Raw genomic sequence first — 19,975 nt, 5'->3', positions numbered from 1 at the left:
GTCTGCAGTAAGTTCATGAATGGTATATTTGGTTTTCATATGGTGGTCAAATATCACTTCAATTTTTCTTGAAGACGTTTCACTGGACAACCGGATGTACAGTGAAACGTCTTCAAGAAAAATACAGCAAGTCCAGTTGCCTTGACTTATTTTTTTACAGATATACCATGGCTTGGATGAATGAGAACCCTCACAGACATAATTAGGGATGCACAGATAGCGGTTTTTCGGTATCGTGTATTGATATTTTGCTGTGTCGTTACTCGCCGATACCTGTGCTTCCGCTGGCATGGAGCTGGCTTCCTCGGGAGGCGGGTCATTACCCGCCGCCCGACTTCCTGATTGCCCGGAAAGCCGGCTCCATGTTCCCCTACAGCACTGCCGGTCGGATGAAATCTTCCTCTGACCAGATGTTTAGGTATCGGGGGAAGGTGTTCGGAGCATTTGGGAAAGTAAGAGTACTCGTTTACTCATAAGCCAAACTCCAGCCTGATATGTCCATCCTGTAGTCCATTCCTACAGCAAACATATTCAAGCAAACATAGTTCTAAGCTGTTTATGTAAGGATTAGTCCACGCAGCTGACATTGAGTCAGTATATAGAAAGATTGGATAATCCAAAGTGCACTTACAAACATACAGGCACTATCACAGGGAATGTATAAACAGGACAAAGTTGCATCCCCATGTTTTGCCGGTAACCCTGAACTTTCTTGTCAACCGCTAAATACTGCTACAATTCAATCATAACTCTTCTTCATTAATAACAAACATCTGAAAATTAACTGTTTTGCACGGCTCTGCGTTGTCAGCATATAGCAGGCAGTGCTCGCTATATGCCGAGTTTGGGTCACAGGAGTACATTAGTGAATGTACTCCTGTGACCCAAAAGAGAACTAAAGCCAAACTACTAGGTTACCAAGTTACTACTTTTTTTTACACTTTGTTCTTTCTCTTATCCATTTTTTTATTTAACTATTGAAAATGTATGTTTTTAATGTATGAATAAGCTAAGAAATACTTTTATGTCTTCCTAGTACTGAATACAGTTGTACATGTAATACCTGTTTCCATTTCCAGGTAGCTGTAATTGAAAACCGAGCACTTTGGGACATACTAAAGCGCTTAACTCGATACAAATCAAAGAGCCCCTACAAGAAAATACGCAGAGCATTGGCCAAAGACTCCGACTGGCCTCCAACGAACAGGAAAGACCATGCTATTCCCACAGACTTAGCATTAACAAGTGAAATGGGAGACTATATCAATCCAACTTTTGAAATAAATGAGAAATTGTGACAGCTGTAACAGATACTGGACAAAAACTGTACTATGATTTGGTGACCTCAATTGGATAGGAGGCCACTTCAAGAATTAACAGTTTTATTAATAAAGAAATTAAATAGCAAGATGTTCCATGTAAATTAGAGTTTTATACCAAAGCAAATATAAAATAATTTATATAAATATAATTATTTGTGTTTTTCCTTCTATACATTCTATACATTGTGGTAGTAGCTTGTATTGTCATGTTGGTTTTTTTTCATTCTTTTAATTCTGAAATATTTCTATTCTTAATTGCTTCAAGTGTTTTTTTATTGCTGTATAATAGTTCCACTAAGTGTTTTTAGAATATATGTTGTACATATGATTTTCCTGGTTTATTACCAAAGAATAAATTGTCTGTATATTTTTGCTGTAGGTAACAAAAAAAGCAAAAACACTCTGAAAGGTAATACTATTAAGTGGCTAAAACAAAAATATATTATATTATCAGGACTCAAAATTTCAAGTCCTGAGCTACTAGCCAGGCCTTAAGAGTTACTAGCCACCAGTTGCCCCACCTAACCCTTACCCTGCCCTGGCCTTATCTCCCCGCCTAAACTCACCCTCTGAAATAATCTTATGATAGTTGCCGCTTGTAAACGGCAGATTAGGGATTCCTGCTGCAGGAAAACGCAACTTCCTGACATAGGAATCTCTAATCATACCGGAGTAGCGCACACTGCCCACTGCAATCATTGGAAGCCTTCAGCGGGGAGGACTTGCAATAATCGCAAGTACGATCTGCCTGTCCAAGATGGGCAGATCGTATGAAATTTTAATGACCTTACAACCATCGCACAATGAAAGTCGTGCGATGGTTGTAAGGTGTATGGTCAGCTTAAAACACAATAATACACTTCTCAACGTTACACCCCCCCGCACAAATATAATAATAAAATTATCCCCGCACACACAAAAAATAATACACTCCCCCCGTTATAAGTGGATCGATCCCTGGTTATCTGGGGGTGATTAGTGAGGTCTGCAGCAGTCCTCACTAATCACCCCAGATAACCAGGGATCGATCCTCCTCACATACATCGTTTCTTTCGGCCAGAGCTCAGAACTGTCAGAGCTCCAGCCAAAGGAAGCCACAGCTGACAGGAGCTGTTCTGCGGTCTGCATCCGACACAGATGCAGACCGTGGAGCTGCTCCCGCAAGTCAGGTATGCGGTCTGCGACCGTGTGCCTGACATGTCAGCTGCGGGCCACATAGTACCGGCTCGCGGACCGATACTTGGAGACCAAAATTTCCACTCGCCCTCACATTATTTTTACTCGCCAAATGCGAGCAGGCGAGTGAAAATTTTGAGCCCTGATATTATATTATTATAACTAAACCTGCCGTGAAAGAAAAATGGGGCTATCCTTGCTGACCTCCTGAAAATGCTATTTTGTTTGGCTGTTGTGCTGACACTCTATCTTTTTAACACTTTGACTTTAAACAAGTATGCATATCAGGAAAGTGAGATAAGTAACACATGTTTTCCAGGAGATCTTAGCAATGGCAGCCTCTGTTTTTTTTTAATGTCATAATAGCGTTCCTTTCAAATGCAAGCTTTTGAAATGCTAGGTTCCTTCACCATCATATCATGTGCTTGACAAAGAGACCTAGTGCCCCAAATCTTGTATTTTAAGATTAACCACTCTCACAATACTTTTTGCCTTTTTAAAAAATATATATATTTTTAACATGTTTTATGGCTAAAATGGTGCAATATGTCTTTACTGCTTCTACATATTTGTGTTAAAAAAAAAGGCACAAACATAACAAAAATGTCTTCTTTAACATGCAAGTATACAAATATCAAGTTATTTTAATAACCCCTATTAGAAATATCCTAATGCCTATCTTTTATGTACTTGACTAGGATGACCTGTAATCCTAAGGTCTCAAGTTATATTTTGGGGTATTACTGTAATTTCTTGTAACTTTTTTGTTTGCAATATTTTACATACGTTCCTTCCCATATTTTAATATTGGAATAAATAAATTTTTCTTCAAATTAGCCACTAAAGGGAGCTCTGTATTCTTCCTCAATTTTGAGATGAGATATCAGCAACATAGTGAGCTGGCCATTTCAGTGACTTGCATTGAAACGAAAGTCTGTAAAGCACAACTATTGTGTAGCGCTTAAGACAGGAAATAGAATCTGCTTAAATACTGAGCAATAGTGCTGCTCCATGTACATCGATAAATAGAAAATATAGAAGCAAGGAAAACATTAGCATGCATTGCACAGTGCTAGTGTTATTTACATTAAGCTGTTACTATTTGTTAAATTGTAAAAATCACTGAAAAGATTACATTCCTTTTAAAGCTTGAGGTCAATGCATTGGTAACCAGAGAACTGCTATGTGTGAATTAATGTTTGTAAAAGAAAAATATATAGATTCATGGACACTAGGTATGGAACAGTAAGTGTATGTTTGATGTATATTTTTTACTGTTTTACTGATATTTCTAAATTTGTTTATTGCATAAAATAAATGTATTTATAGAGGAAAGCTGGATTCTGATATTATTGAGTTGTTTTTAATTATTGTACATCATGATTGCCCACCTTCTATCAAACTCTAATCACACACAAACAGTAACTTTTTCAGCTCTTTGCTATAAAGCATGTCCGAAGAAGAAATTTGAAAAGTTTTCTTTTAAAAAAAAGAACTCCCAAGTGAAATTTGTCTTAACCTTTGCGGCGGGGCTAAGTGCTCTTTTTGTCTAGATGCTAAAATAACAAAGTTCTACTCACCCGAGGCCCCAACCTGGCCAGCTGCCACATCGCTCCTTCCAGCCTGTCTCCTACTCCGTTGCAGCATTGGAATCTTCCCCGGCGTCCTCACTTTTATACACCGTGTATAGACATGAGGATTTACGGGACCTTAGACCACTGCAGAGGAGGGGGAGAAGGATTCCAGGGACTGGTCTAAGAACAAGCCGGCTCAGAGCATCGGGTGAGTATAACTTTTTTTAACCTAGACAAAAGTGAGCAGTTAACCCTTACAGTTGTGGGGGTAGCCCCATTGCAAGGGTTAATTTAAAAAAAATTCCTGGAGTTCTTGACAGTGACAGTAAGCTCAGGTGTTAAATCTCAAAAATGCATTCAAATAACTATTAACAAAAATGAATCTTTTTCGTGTATCAGTCAGCTGTATATCCCCAAATCATCTCTGAATTGGTGCTGACACTGTCCTTCCTTCTGGAGGGTAACTACGTTTGTTCCCCATGGTCCCTGTTTATGTTGTGAAGTAGTCACCACTCCAAGCTCACTCCCATGACTGACTACAATCTCACATTTAGTTTACTAATTTGTATTGAGATTTTAGTCCATCACAGAAGTGAGCTTGGAGCGGTGGCTACTTTACAACACACACAGGGACCATGGGGAACAAAAGTAGCCACCCTCTAGAAGGAAGGACAGTGTCAGCACCAATTCAGAGATGATTTGAGGATCTACAGCCAAGTGTTCCAGAAATTAGTTAAATTTTTGTTAATAGGATACTTGAATGCATTTAAAACGTAGCTCCTGGGTTTCGTGTCACTTTATGTTGGCACTTCAAAATGTATTTAGTTGGCTAAACAAAAGGTATTGGCACACTTGTAGTTTCCTACTATTACATGGTAGATCACTTTACTGCTACCAAGTGTCTCAAATCGGAGTAAACACTGTAATCGGAGTAAAAACAAACAGGAAAATGTGCTTATACTGCACCATATTATGTGCTATAGTGGTGAGCTTATTGATAAAGTGGTACAGGCATTGGTCAATGTATCAGCGTTGATTGAGATGGGAAGTCAGAGATGCACACTTTAAAAAATTCCTGACTCTAGCTTTGTGATTTGTAGATTGACCCTCTGTGGTGCACAAAGTACCTTTTCTATTTCTTGAGGAGCATTATTACTGAACAGAAATCATAGAGGATTGGCATGTTATTGCCGTTGTCTGGTGGAACCAGACAGTGGCCCTAAAGATTGAGACCGGAGCAGCAGTGCGGCAAGAGAGACAGATTGGAGTGTCCTTGTTACAATATATATAATCCCCGCTGAAAGACGAGTAAAATTAATTCACAAAATCCTAATTCAGCAGCCAAACCTGCAGAAACAAACACTATCACTACATAATTGATATACCATGTATAACAGAACACATAGGACAACATTACATGCTGAAAAAAAAATCTGGTATGACGGGTGTCATATGCTCCCCACTTTAGCCAGAGAAAAATAGAGGGGGCTGGAAGAGGAAAATTCCCTGCTTTGCTTTTTGCAGAGCAAAATCTCCCAAAATCCCTACAGATGTGTATTTTCCTATTTAATATAGCTGAGCCTGGCCTTTCATTTAGCCTTTAATATCTGTTGCAAGATTACCCTGCTTATTTTGCAACTCTATAAAATCATATAAAATACTGCTTTTGTGGATTCCAAATTAAGACCCTGGTATGCTGCGTGCGCCAAGTAATGACGGTCAGCTATTTCTACCTTTTAATTAACAGAAGATATGAGAACTTGAGAGAAAAGAAGGAACACACAAAGAAGAGAGAAAAGTAAAACATTAAAAACAAAAAACTGTAAATTAAATAAGACTTAATGTGCCAAGTTGTGTACAAGGTGTCTACACCTCTTTAAAAAGACTTCAAAAATGAAAATTGATATCGTGCATTTACAGTTGTTTAGTCGATTTTATTAGCAGCATAGCTCATATTCGCCACTGGAGGGCATGCTTACTGCAGAAAATAAGGCTTGTGTGAGCAAACGACTAAACCATTCACTTCTTTGATTTTGCAGAGATAAAACAAAAAGTAGCACCTGAACTTAAATAGCCTGATATTAATTTAGTATACACTCTCAACACACATATTTTTCGGTAATTGGGGTTCAAGGAGTAGGATATAAATACATAAAAATAGAATATGTGCTAGTTAATGTAAGAATATGCATACGTAAAAGTTTCAAGATCTTTAAAAAAGGTATTATAACTAAGACCACCATTTTAACAAAGTGGCTTCCTGGCCACCTATGCCAGAGAAGAGTAATGCTACCTGTCACAGTTCTATAATGGCTGCTAACTAGGGGACACTTGTCAAAGTTACATAATTAGTTAAATAGATATACTGTACTGTATAATAGAAGGGCAAAATTTTAACTGTAAGGAAAAAATGAGAGAACACATACTTGACTTACCTCCCTCTTCTGCCTGCTGCGTCTAGGGGAGGGTGACTTCACTTTCCGCCTGCAAGATTCTAGGAATGATGAGGGTTCCAAATCTTGCAAGAAAACATTCTTAAATTAGAATGGAGTGTCTTCTCATGTGAATCGGTGTACTGATCATTTCCCAGAAGTGACCCACGTTATTGCAATGTGGAAGATCGGGTAAGTTAATTTGTTCCTCAGAGGTACATTTTATAGTGATTTGTACAGGGGGAGTGGGCCATTAGAAAATGAGCAGACTTCGATTTTCTTGCAAGGTCAGCAAAGTTAAAAGCACAACAGAAGTTACACAGTTTTTTATAGGTGTAGTCCTGGACTTCCATGTACTATGATATATGCTTGTAAAAGATTTAACATATCAGAATTGTGCTTCCAGCTATCCCACTCCACTGCTCTGTTCCTTTTAGAGTCACTAAGCCGTTCAGCATCTCCAACATGTCAGTTATAGAAGGGTAAAGCTGGCCATACACTAGTACATTTCTGAACGAAAGATATTTTTTACCATCAAAAGATCTTTCTTTACCAGCTGATGATGCCATCAGAGACTTGACAAATGTGGAAAGAAATGTTGTTTTATTTTAACATTCGATTTTGGAAGAATGGAGTTTCCCATACGAAAACCACATTCACTGTTAGAAAAATTTCCATCCTGTCCCTGTGACTTTTTTCATCACAATGGTCAAAATGGATGATCGATTTGACCCCATCATCTAATAGAGAGTCAAACAAAAGATTTTTTTGAAAATCTATTAGTGTATGGCCACCTTTAGTAATAATGGGCTGAAAATGCTGGCTTAGATGGATAATTGTCACCCTTATCCCAAACACCCTCACCTAGATTTGTGCTGAAGAAAAAAGGGGATGTATCTGACCATTTCTGTTAGATTATAGAGAGCATAGCCATACACTTCCTGAATTTCAGCAGTACTTGGACACAAGTCAAGTTGTGAGTGGCCCTTTTGACTGAACAATGACTGCAGACAATCAGCTGTTAAAATACAATAGCCCAGTGGGAGAGTCACCCATCCATGCGATTTATTGTGGATGGAGGAATCTATTATATTTATTTTATTCATTCATTCAGGCAGAAGGCTGAATGAAAGAAATCTGTAATTATATGGCTACTTTAAGACAATGAAAATATAGGTTCCTAGTAAAATGTCCGTATGACTAAATATCTATTTCTAGGGATGCACCGATATCGTTTTTTGGATATTGATTAAAAGTACCAATATTTTTCTCAGTACTCGCCGATACCAAATGCTGATACCAGAAGTCACATTAAGGAAGCCGGGCGGTGCATAATAACTCACCACCCAGCTTCCTGATTAGCCGGGAAGCCGTCTCCATGCTCTTTCGTCACCAGCTGACAAGGAAGCGTGGAGTCGGCTTTCTGGCCAATCAGGAAAGCCGAGGGGTGGGTAGCGACTCGCCGCCTAGCTTCCTGATTTGCCAGCTTCCTGACCAATCAGGAAGACAGGTGGCGAGTCATTACCTGCCCCCTGGCTTCCTGATTTGCCGGGAAGCCAGCTCCATGCTCTCTGGTGATGAGAGAGCATGGGGCTGGTTTCCTGGTCAATCAGGAAGCCGGGCGACATGTAATGACTTGCTTCCTGATACAGGAAGTTCCGGTATCGAGATAAGTATCGGGAGCATTTTGGCGACTACGAGTACTGGCCGAAATACTCGGTATTGGTGCATCCCTATCTATTATTTTACCTAGCCTTTAAAAACCACTGAATTAATGGACATGTGGCATGCAGTGACCAAAGAAACAACTTGACCTGCTAAACAGACCATACGACAGTCCTGAAGTAATTTATTATTGTTATTATTTATTATTCACCAGCCCTGCAAGTTGATTAAGAATTTAATTAAGTCTTTATGCTAACATAATCCCATAATCATCATCCGAAACCTATAGTGAACTGATACTGGTCCCTATGCTATACACTCTAAACCAATTGATATACGTGATAATAACAAGGAAAGTGATAAATAGTGATAAATGGTGTGATAGAAAGTGCAGTCTGCTGGGGATCTTTTTTATGATGTTTCACTCCTGGTTGGACTGCTGAGTGGAGTTTCACCTGGAATTTGTGCAAGATTTTATGCAGATGTATCCTATTTTAAATGTATGTGCACTAGTTTTTAAATGATTTGTTTAATAACTGGTTTTACGCTATGATGTCCTTTACTGTCCTGTCTATGAGGTAATACTCAAAACAACTTAGTTTGCGCTAGGAGTCGGATTTAAAACACCAGCCGCAGCAATGTGTGTTTAAGTGCTTTAAACACACATTGTCTTGGCAGTGGAACAGACCTCTCAATGCAACCTCCACTACCCACTGGTTATTTTATAAATGCCGCTCTCTTGTCCTTGACGTGTTGTTTTACAGTTTTATTAAGCCATATTGGTTTAGTTTTTGATCTTTTATTTTTGCTTCCTAAAGGTAAATTTTCAGCGATTCTATTAGAGGGCACATTTTCCAGGGTTCTTCAAAAGATGCTTGGGGCCTAAAGTGACAAGGGGCTAAATTTAAAATTTCCACACACCGTGCATTGTGCAGCTACAATTCACACTTTGCTGACTAAATGAGGCAGTATCAGGTGTCAGAAGTAGTCAACTAGATGTAAAGTTCATAGGCTAAGCTTACTTGCAGGTAGCCGGCATTATAAGGTTCCTTACCTTCTACAGTATGACAATCCTCTTGACAGCAAAGTGACAGCATCATTAAGCTCCTAAGCTAATGCTAAATTTCTAAAAGTCCCTATTTGGATAGACCTAAGCACATTCCTTCCATGTGCAATGTTCAGGCCTAAAAATGGATCATAATGGGTTTGGAGTGCTGTCGTGTGGGGTACATGCCTTTTCTGCCCATGCCCCATAAGTTGGGGTATTTAGAAAAGTACAGGCAGTGTTGTAAAGAAAATGACTGTATTGCAGAAGTTAAGGTTTAGTACTGTATAGTGTCTACTATCTTATAATTAGCTGGAGGCCTGAAGTTTGGCTACCCCTGCAGCAGTGATTTATCTGAAAGAGCAACTGAAGAAGAAAAAAATGTTTTTATTGTGGTTCCCTGTTAGGAAGATGTATCCCCTCTGTCTGTCTTGGTGACTGCTATTACTAAAAGTGAAAGAAAATTAAAAATTTTGAGTTGTCACCAAAACAGGAATAGATGGGAAATCTTCCAATGGGGACCTACCCATTCCTTTCACTTGCTGTTGTGGCTATCGGATAGCAAATAAGGGGAAATCTCCCTCATGGGACAAAGATGGCAAAAAAGGCTAACTGGGGTTTTCCCTTACACTATCCCCCAAACATTTTTTTGACTTCAGTTCTGCTTTAATGGAGGTTGTATTTGGAATAACAGACTCCTCCTCTTATTGTATTCCAATATGTCAAATGCTGGAGAAATATTTTAAATGATTGCAGGTGGTGGTATCCTTTTAGCCACACATACTTTCATTAGGTGATGCACAACTTGTTCAGCTCTGGGATTTATATGAACCTCTAAACATCAGAGGTTCATATAAATCACTGCATTATATAGGGCACATTGGCAACATCGCCTGAGGAATATTGCACAGCCTCAGTATTTCATATATTATATCATAACATGTCATCATATCATATGACTGATAGAATATGAGACTAGCTCATAACCCAGATGATCCCTTACCAATGTTTCTGAAAAAGCAAGCCAACTGGTCTATAGGAAATCTACTGACACTTATCATGTGCCAAGAATTCACATAAAAAAAAAAGAAATGTATGCTTTGCCTGATGAAGGGGATCCTTTGTGACCCCGAAGCGTTCGTTGTTTGCTACTATGATGCACGTCAATAAATAGAAGTTTTTTTGCAAATCTGGAGTGCCGGTGTCTCTGCTTCTGTCCAAGAATTCACAACAGACTTTGAAAAATAATGACACTCCTCTGGGAAAAGGTAACTGTTTGTTTCAGGCATTATACAGTGTATTACAGTGTCAATGAGAGCAGCAGGGATTTGCCAGTTATTTCAAGCAATATATGCCGAAAGTAACTGTTCCTGTTTATGTATTATTGTATTTCTTATAGTGTAACACAGTGGTGGTCAACTTAGTAAATACAGAGGGCTTCATGTGCGGCCCCCAACATGTTCGAAGGGTAGCATAACAGGTTTGTTTTTGTAAATTGGCTGACTTACTTACAGGGAGTGCGTCCATGAAATCCAGGGCCCACAAGAAGTGGGTGAGATGATGATAGTTATAATTCAACCTGAAAGGTGAGCAGTGCTAGACCTTGGAGCAATAAGTCTGCAGGAGGGGATACAGCCCTGGGAACACAGTGAGTAAGAGGAGTATTGCAGCAAAAGGTGCTATTTGTTTGTTTCTTTTTTATACTTAAATAGGTGCAAGGCAGCATATGAAAACACTCCAGTTGCTGAAGCTGTTACCCTTAATGGTAAATAAAATGTCCTTTTCCTTTGGTGTTGTTTTAGTGTATTAGTTTTTTTGTTTTGTTAATAGAGGTAGTTTAATAAATTAGATAACAAATAAATAACAGCACTGCATGCATGCTTATGTTGGCATCTGGCATTTGAGTTGCTAGTTGGACTTCTATGTTTTTTCCTTTTTGTTTTCCTGTGTCTATGTATATATAATTTTGTAAAACATTTGATGTCTTACATTTGACATTTTAGTTAATTTTTGTGTGTAAACAAATTAATTCATAGCACTTAGCTGTCCTGTGATGAGTGGCTCACCTGCTCACGATGGTATGCATGGCTTTATTTACTTTTAAACCCATTTCTACATTATAAATGGGTTTATAAATAAACAGACTATTTCATACCAGCAATCCCTAAAGGTTGCTGCTGTGTGTGGGGAAAAGAGAAGAGCAGTCTGACTGGGGTAGAGGTGCTGGGACAGTAGTGGATAACTGGGGGAAGGACCAGTTTCTTAATTCAGGAGCACCAACAGATTGGGACTTGCTACTGTACAAGCAAACCTTGCAAACAGTTTTATCAACTTCTGCTGGGGGACCCCCCTAAGTACTTCCAGATAGCCTGCTCATAAATATCCCGATGCTCAGAGTCTATACGATGGAATAGTTCCTCCAGCAAATATAGAGAATTCATATCCAAACTCCAGTACGACCTGGTTACTCAGGTATTGTTGCAATTCACTTATTCAGTTCCTGAGGCCATCCCTTTCCAGGTGTCAAATATGGAATGGCCCCTGATAGTTGGGGCTGCTGTGTCCAGCGACAATAATGAGTCGGACGCCAGTAAGCCCTGAAAACCTCTTAGAGCATAGTTTTGGGGGATTACACCGCTGACGTCTCCGCGTCAGGGCCCTTTTTAGCCACCCTCTATGGGCTTCAATTAAGAACATCTCCCGGGGAGTCAGCACCACCATCAGCAAGGGCCTGTCCCATTAGAACATCAGGGAGAACCTCCTTTTCTATCTCCCCAGGTCCCAGGGAAGAAGTACCTGATCTGCTTTCCCCAACAAAGAAAGATAGCCTGTTTGTAGAGCAGCCTCTGTGGGTAACTCTATCAAAGTCAATGGAAAATCCAGTAGAGGAGGAATCATCCCACAGCCCTCTCAGAAAGACACTGCCAGGGACTCAGTCTGTTCCTCCACATCCAGTGCCTCCTCTCTCAGGGTTTGCCTTCTCTCTTTATTAGATGCCGCACTTCTACCTGTACTCTTCAGCTTAATGGCTAAGTTCACCTTTGAATCACCTCTGAAAGAAAGCTACTTATGCAGTCATGGTGCCCCTGCAGCTATTACAAAAACTGCTTTTCTGTAGGCCTTTTGCTCTCCTGGTAGAAAAGCTTCCACAGTTTGTTGTTGCTTGTCCTGCCGTGTTGCTAGGATGCTGTAGCTGTTAGGCGCATGCTCTTAGCATCACTGGATTGATTGCACTTCCTAGTACAAATCCCAGCGGAAATGAATTGTCGTCACATAGGCAAATGTTTCAGAAGTGTCTATCCAACGTGTATGCCAGCTATATGGGAGTGACAACCGGGGTAAAACCTACACTGAAAACTTTGCACACTGAGCCTAGAAAGGCTAGCAAAACAATGCATTTTTCTGTAGACGAGAATGGTCGTTTGTGCCTGCTAGACTCTATAATACACTGAGACAGTTTAAAAGAGATTAATACATTTAAGTTACATATTCCAAAAATAAATGGTTGGCCAGGTAGCCCACACAATATCTTGCCTGCTGCTAAGACAGGCCTCATGCTCGCCTTACCAGCATGGTACACTACAATAATGTAAAAGAGATTCATACATTCAAGTATTAAATCTCTTTTATGGGAATGATTGCCAAAGATGATGTTGATAGTAAAATATGGTTTAATTAGTATACAGAAATGTGTTAATAGTTAAAGATTAGATGTTTAAACAATTAGCTGACTCAAAGGTGCAACCACCCAAAATAGTTAATCTCACAATATTGAACCTTTTTTATATTCTGCATGCACTGCATAATCTGACTATTGTCACGTGTAATTAGAGCAGAAGTAAATTTGTGTTGGGAAAAAAAACCACACAAACAATATAGTTATGGATTCTCAAATCACAGCACTAGCAAACTGATACTGGTCCCTATGCTATACACTCTAAACCAATTGATATACGTGATAATAACAAGGAAAGTGATAAATAGTGATAAATGGTGTGATAGAAAGTGCAGTCTGCTGGGGATCTTTTTTATGATGTTTCACTCCTGGTTGGACTGCTGAGTGGAGTTTCACCTGGAATTTGTGCAAGATTTTATGCAGATGTATCCTATTTTAAATGTATGTGCACTAGTTTTTAAATGATTTGTTTAATAACTGGTTTTACGCTATGATGTCCTTTACTGTCCTGTCTATGAGGTAATACTCAAAACAACTTAGTTTGCGCTAGGAGTCGGATTTAAAACACCAGCCGCAACAATGTGTGTTTAAGTGCTTTAAAGAGAAGTGGGTATGTTGCGCTTGGTAAGTGAATCTATTTGGTTTTACTGTGAATAGTGAAAATAGTCACAGTATGGTTCCGTGGTGATTAGTCCAATGTGAAAAATTATTCTGCAAATATGTGAAGTGAATATAAAGTGCAGGATAAGGTGAGTGATGTCTGTGAAATAATAAAAAAATAATAAAAAAAGTGTGATGGCCTTTTGATAAAAATCCTAGTGAGTGATTGGTTCTTGTGTGTATGTATTAAAATCTACAACTCCAAGGTTCCGTCTAAACGAAATAGTGAAAGCTAGTTGTATTCGGCCATAAGGGAAAGTGGGAATGTGCAATAATATGAGCAAACATATAATATATAAACAAAAATATATAAGCTCAAAATATAATATAAACTCACAATAAGTGCAAGTGTTCAATGTAGCACACAAGATGGCAATGTAGTCCCTCATGGACTTTTTCAAACATCCCAGTAAACTAATCTTTTGAAAAAGTCCATGAGGGACGAAACGTCAAGGAAATTCTTCTCCTACACATCGGATGACCTTTTAGGCTGAGTGCCCTTCACACTCAATTGCTTTTAAATATCCACAATCCTGTAAGTGTGACATTTTTTTGCGTTGAAATAATACACTTAGGATTCTCCTTTTCTTTTTTCTTCCTTTGTTTCCCATTCATTACAATATTTGTTCGGTCCCGTGTCCAACTACACTGGGTGGGTTGGCTCAGCCGCTATAGCGGTGAAGGACGGGTTAATCGGAGGAGAAGCCTTTAAAAAGTTGTTGCAGCGACTCCGTGACGGAGTGAAGAAAAAAATGAGCCTTTAACTTTATATTTATATATACTTTTCTGCTGACTGCTTTTTCCGAAACTTTTTTATTTATAATTTTTATAAAGACAGAGAAGCAGATTGGAGATAAGACTTTAACCTGTTTGTTCTTCAGTTCTCTGGTATATGAAGTGAAGAATTGAATGCCTATAAGGTTTATTATTATATATAAAAAAAACTGCTCAGATAGGAAGTATTTACTGTGATAATCTGAGTGGCTCCGTTCCACTATTATCGATCCGGTATTGGTTATTTACCAGCTCACTGAGTGGATACATTTGCATGCTTTGTCCAATTGGTGTGTTGGTTTGGGTGGCTCCGCCCCACTGTTGCGGATTTTGTGGATGGGATTACACCAGTCTAACTTGTTGGGCAAGTTGAGGTTGGCTGCAACTAACGATCTAATTGCCTACTGTGTGCTACATTGAACACTTGCACTTATTGGGAGTTTATATTATATTTTTGCTTATATTTTGAGCTTATATATTTTTGTTTATATATTATATTTTTGCTCATATTATTGCACATTCCCACTTTCCCTTATGGCCGAATACAACTAGCTTTCACTATTTCGTTTAGACGGAACCTTGGAGTTGTAGATTTTAATAGATACACACAAGAACCAATCACTCACTCGGATTTTTATCAAAAGACCATCACACTTTTTTTTATTATTTTTTTTATTATTTCACAGACATCACTCACCTTATCCTGCACTTTATATTCACTTCACATATTTGCAGAATAATTTTTCACATTGGACTAATCACCACGGAACCATACTGTGACTATTTTCACTATTCACAGTAAAACCAAATAGATTCACTTACCAAGCGCAACATACCCACTTCTCTTATGAGGAAATACTGTCTATGTGTTAAATGATTTGTTTAATAACTGGTTTTACGCTATGATGTCCTTTCTACTGTCCTGTCTATGAAAGAATCACCGTTTCAACACTGATGTCATTCATCCTGTCTGTGTGGTAAGAAGCCATCTGAGAGATAACATCAATGTGGATTGCTTGCTACGACCAAAGTATACTTATACTAGGTCACATTGGTTTCCGGTGAGTGCCATATCTAAAGGGGCAAGTTGGGATTCACTAGCACTAATGGAGTGCTGAGGAAAGTTCTCAAGATTATATAAAGACTGGGATTTAATTTAAAATACTGTTTTTCCCCACAAAAGGTGTTTGTAAGCACATTGTGGACATTTGCTTGTTCATTTTTTTTATTTCGCACCATTTATCACTTTTAGTGTTATTATCACATATATCTATTGGTTTAGAGTGTGATTTGAGAATACATTCACTACCCGCTTTTAAGGTCACTCAGCAGCTTATGGTTTATATATTTACACATTACATATAAGTCTGTGTTCATTTAGGTGTCATATTAGCGCAGCCCCTATTATTTCAATATAGTCATGGAGTGTCGGAAAAACTCAGGGGATTCTTTGTCTATCCGAACTACCCAACATCCCAGTAAACTAATCTAGTATATGCAGTCTAACTTATTAAGAAATACAAATACATTGGAGAAACCAAACAACTGTTCTACAACTGTGTGGTTCACAAAGAGCATGAAAGATCTTTGTAAAAGTCGTACAACCATCCCCAAGCAAGGGTGAGGAGCTTTGACACCACCTGTCACCAACATATGTCATTTTAACATTGTTACCCTATTAATGTGACAAGTCACACCTTCAGCCATGTAACTCAAAAAACAAAAAAATGCTTCTACATGACACCAAAGTGATTGGATTATGTTAATTGGAAAAGGGTGTTTCCACAACTTTTTACTCCTGCAATGATATACTTGAACAATCAGTGCCTGTCCTGTAAGCATCCTAAATTTAGAAACTTAGTTATCCTTAATTTTTACAGGTAACTGTGCTGATATCTGCTTATTTTACAGATGTAAGACTGATTCTGCAGCTTTATCTATTTTCTTAGAACATACAGTAAATAATTGTTCCTACTGAGGACAAACCAGCAGCTTAGTGATTTGTCACCACTGATAATCATGAGGGCTGATGCAAACCATTATGCTAATGTGCCACAGCCGTAGGTGTTGCCTTTGATTAGAATGTGGGTACAGCTCCTGCCTGAATGTGGTGACAACCTCAAATTCTGACAAGGTGAGACAGAAAATTTTAAGTAATACATAGCTTTATTCAGCAGTGACAACGCACTGAAATAGGAGAAATAGTTAGTGCAAAACAGAAGATGAATTAAATGATCAAATGTGAAATCACAGTACTGGCATTGCAACACCAGCAAACATGATATAGCAGTTCAATTTTCTGTATCTAGCTAAGCTAACCATCATAGGAGTTTTTGAATTGTTCTTTTGTAAGCTCACAGATATGCAATGTACAGGTACGCTGTGATGAGTGCATTCTACAGGTCTTAAAGTGCATTTACAGTTTTGCAGACAAATTTGAGACAATACCACTATATTTTTGTTTGTTGTGTTTATATTCACATATAATTTAAAAAATATATATTTCTTACCTTTTAAATATTTTGGTGAAGGCCTTTGTGCAGATTCTAGGCTACTCTGAGCAGTTTTGAAAGTGGAAATAGGGGGACAAACTAAGGGACAGACTGAGCATCTTGTCATTAAGATGAAATCTGCCAGCCCAGTACAGACATAGCTAGGATTTTGTGCTATGTGAATATGAATATATAACAAATACAAAGTGGGTATTATTTCATTTTGCAAAAGTGGGAATACACTTTAACCACCTCCCATTCATTGGCCGTATCTAAACAGCTGGACAGGAGCCTTGTAGATGTGGGTGGGCGTCTTAAAACGTCCCTCCCCGCCCCCACTTGTGTGCGGCACCCAGCGCACACACGACTTTTGCCTTGAGTTATGATGAAGATAAGCTTGCATTTGTGTTTACCATTTTGACTGCCCTGAAGAGGACAATAAAAAGCTTTTGTTTTATTCAAACACCCTCTGTGCGAGTGCTCTGTGGGCTCCCCAACATGACAATATATACATTCCTTCTACAACGTACTTCCTCCATCCTCCTTCGATTGCACACAGCTGTATCCTAGTAATCTAAACATTGATCCTTGATGACTGTGTGAGATCCTGGTACCACCCTCTACTTCTACTATGCTTTGCACGCTTTGTACAAAATATAGTTTGGCCAAGTTGACATTGTTTTGTCCACTGATGATATGCCAACACACTAAACAAACACGATAAAGATGTAAAAGTAAAAAATGTCAAGTAAAAGAAGTACAACATTGATTGCAGAGTACCCATAGGTGCCAGGCTTTGTAAAGCAAAAGGTGTGCCTTTTCTGCAATAATTATCTAGCTGGGCAGAACAATCTGTACACAGGGCATTTATTATACTTGGACAAACAAAATAGCAGTGCAGAATTACAATATTCTAAGTAATCTTGTTTGCCTGCTTATCATTATTATTTGTACAATCAAAATTTACTCAGTAAAACAAATCATGTTTTCTAAAAAACATTTTTATAACTTTAAGGAGAATTATGAGGTCAGATAAAATCACTCATCCTCATGGGTGAGGGCACATCTGGTTCTGCCTCTAGATAGGCAGAGCCAGCTGTAATTCACGCAGCTGGGTGGATCTCAACAGCATTGTCGGGATCAATCCCGGCTGCGGGGGTCTCAGTATACCGCAAGCTGTGGCTCGCGATATACTGAGCTTTGGGTCACGAGAGGAGGTTAGTATATAACCTCCTGTGACCCTTAAGAGAACTATAGAGAAAATTACTTACCCCATAGATCTCTTTTAAATGTAAGTTAATTCAAATGTAAATGAAAAATACATATAACAGGAAAGATTAAGTACAAATGTAATTTCTATCTAGTTTATAAAGGTTCTAGTGTCCAATTCCTGGAAATGTGATCAGTGAAACTACCACATCAACCATGCTGGCTTAAAGATAACTTGAGCTGTTTCTCAAAGGAATTTGATTCTTTTTTTTTGTTTTTTTTCCCTAATGTATGACAGAGAATAAAAGATAAAACCAGATACATCTACTATCAATATTACTTCTATGGAAATCACTTATAAATCAATGATGAGATGGTACATGGTCCCTGCCAGACTGGCACATTTATACCCTCAACAGTCTGCTTCCTGCTTTCGGGGATTTTTATTGTTTAATATTTAGGAAGTGAGGTTTTTGGGTGTGTAGATTCAACAGTTTTGATTTTTGGGTGGATATTTGCATTGCTGTATGTGGATAAATGCAACTCACTTGATGCAGGATTTGAACCGGGGACATGGGTGCTGTGGGGCAGTAGCTCTAACCCCTGAGCCACTGGGCTTCCCTCAGGGAATTATGCTCATGGTTGTTGCACATCCCCATTGAATCCTTGGAAATGTAATACGCCATGCGTGCGTGTTTGTGCTATTTATCAAGCATCTGCACATAAACACGCCATAAATCACGCTTCTGCATACGCTTCTGCGCCAAGCGTATATGCGCGCATGCGCGCACAGTCGGCGTGTTTTTGCATGGCGTGTTCATGGCGTGTTTATGTGCTTAGTAAATCAACCCCTAAGTCTCCAAAAGCAAAAGAGAAGAAATATAAATGCTTTTATTTATTAAAGAAGGGGAAGGCTAGAGCCCCTCTCAGATTTTCATTACATTATATGGGCTCAATTCACTAAGAGCGAAATACCACATGAAATTTTTTAATAAAATAACGTTTAGTGAATTGACCTCTGAGACCCTATAGCAGGTTTTCCCTCACTGTCTGTCTCCTGAAACCAGTGTGAGCAAGATAGGAAGTGAGGCTAATTATAGCAGTAAAAACCCAACAGACATTTTTATCTTACCGGTGCAGTAAAACGGTGGGTCAACCATGTGATTTTACCGCACCCCAGCTGCCGTCCAAACCAAACCTACATTTACAGATTTCATACAGAAACAAAACAGCTAGTAGGTTTTTTTTCCCCAAGGATTTAGGCAGACACCCAGGAAGCCAGGAAAATGCAATGTACTGAATTGAACTGTCACAAAACTGAATTGATGTTGTTCTATCTTATTGTAATCAAACAGTGTACATATCCAGATGTAAATATCAGAAAATGGATGATGTGTGTGTGTATATACATATAAAATCCTTTCAAAAGTCTATTATAAATATGTTTTCATAAAACCTATATCAAAAGCCACACACATTTATCATATTTTTTCTGTGCAGCCAGCGTTTTGTAAAACAAAGACACAACTACAGGTATAATAGAAGCTCATTGCCTGTGGTTTTCACCATGACAAAGTTGACCCTCACACACGCAATATTAAACCCACAGAATGATGTGCACTGCCTGTATTTTCTATTTGGCATGTTAGTGAGTCATGTGCACAGTTTGGGAGTACAGACGTACATACTTTGGGTATTGTCCTTGTGCTATGTACATATCTAAAATGTGTGCTCCAATGGTTGGGTAGCTACATCCCTGGCATTAGCTGTAAAATAAACACCTAGGTGACGAAAGTCAATTTTGCAATCTACACTCCTGCAATAGATCTGAAGTAAGGCATTCCTTAGATTTAATTAAAGAGGTGTGCACAATACATAAGAAGATAAAGAAAAATAGAGGTACTGGATGAGGTTATAAATAGGAATGTAAATCCCTGTCACTGTCTGGAC

General features: G+C 38.7%; 1 protein-coding gene across 1 annotated transcript in view; it reads left to right on the top strand.

Annotated features, from left to right (window-relative positions):
* The window catches only part of LOC108795683 (probable cation-transporting ATPase 13A4), an 83,784-nt gene extending 82,464 nt beyond the window's left edge, over window positions 1-1,320 (top strand). The window contains exon 30 of the mRNA XM_018566981.1: window positions 1,080-1,320. Coding sequence (XP_018422483.1) covers window positions 1,080-1,298 — 219 coding nt within the window. The 3' untranslated portion in view covers window positions 1,299-1,320. The remainder of the gene's footprint in view (window positions 1-1,079) is intronic.
* The last annotated feature ends 18,655 nt before the right edge of the window (window positions 1,321-19,975 follow it).

The sequence above is a fragment of the Nanorana parkeri genome, unplaced genomic scaffold (genome assembly GCF_000935625.1).
Source record: "Nanorana parkeri isolate BGI_ZX_2015 unplaced genomic scaffold, ASM93562v1 scaffold29, whole genome shotgun sequence".
NCBI classification, from domain to species: Eukaryota; Metazoa; Chordata; class Amphibia; order Anura; family Dicroglossidae; genus Nanorana; species Nanorana parkeri.
This window is presented reverse-complemented; position numbering and strand designations above follow the sequence as displayed.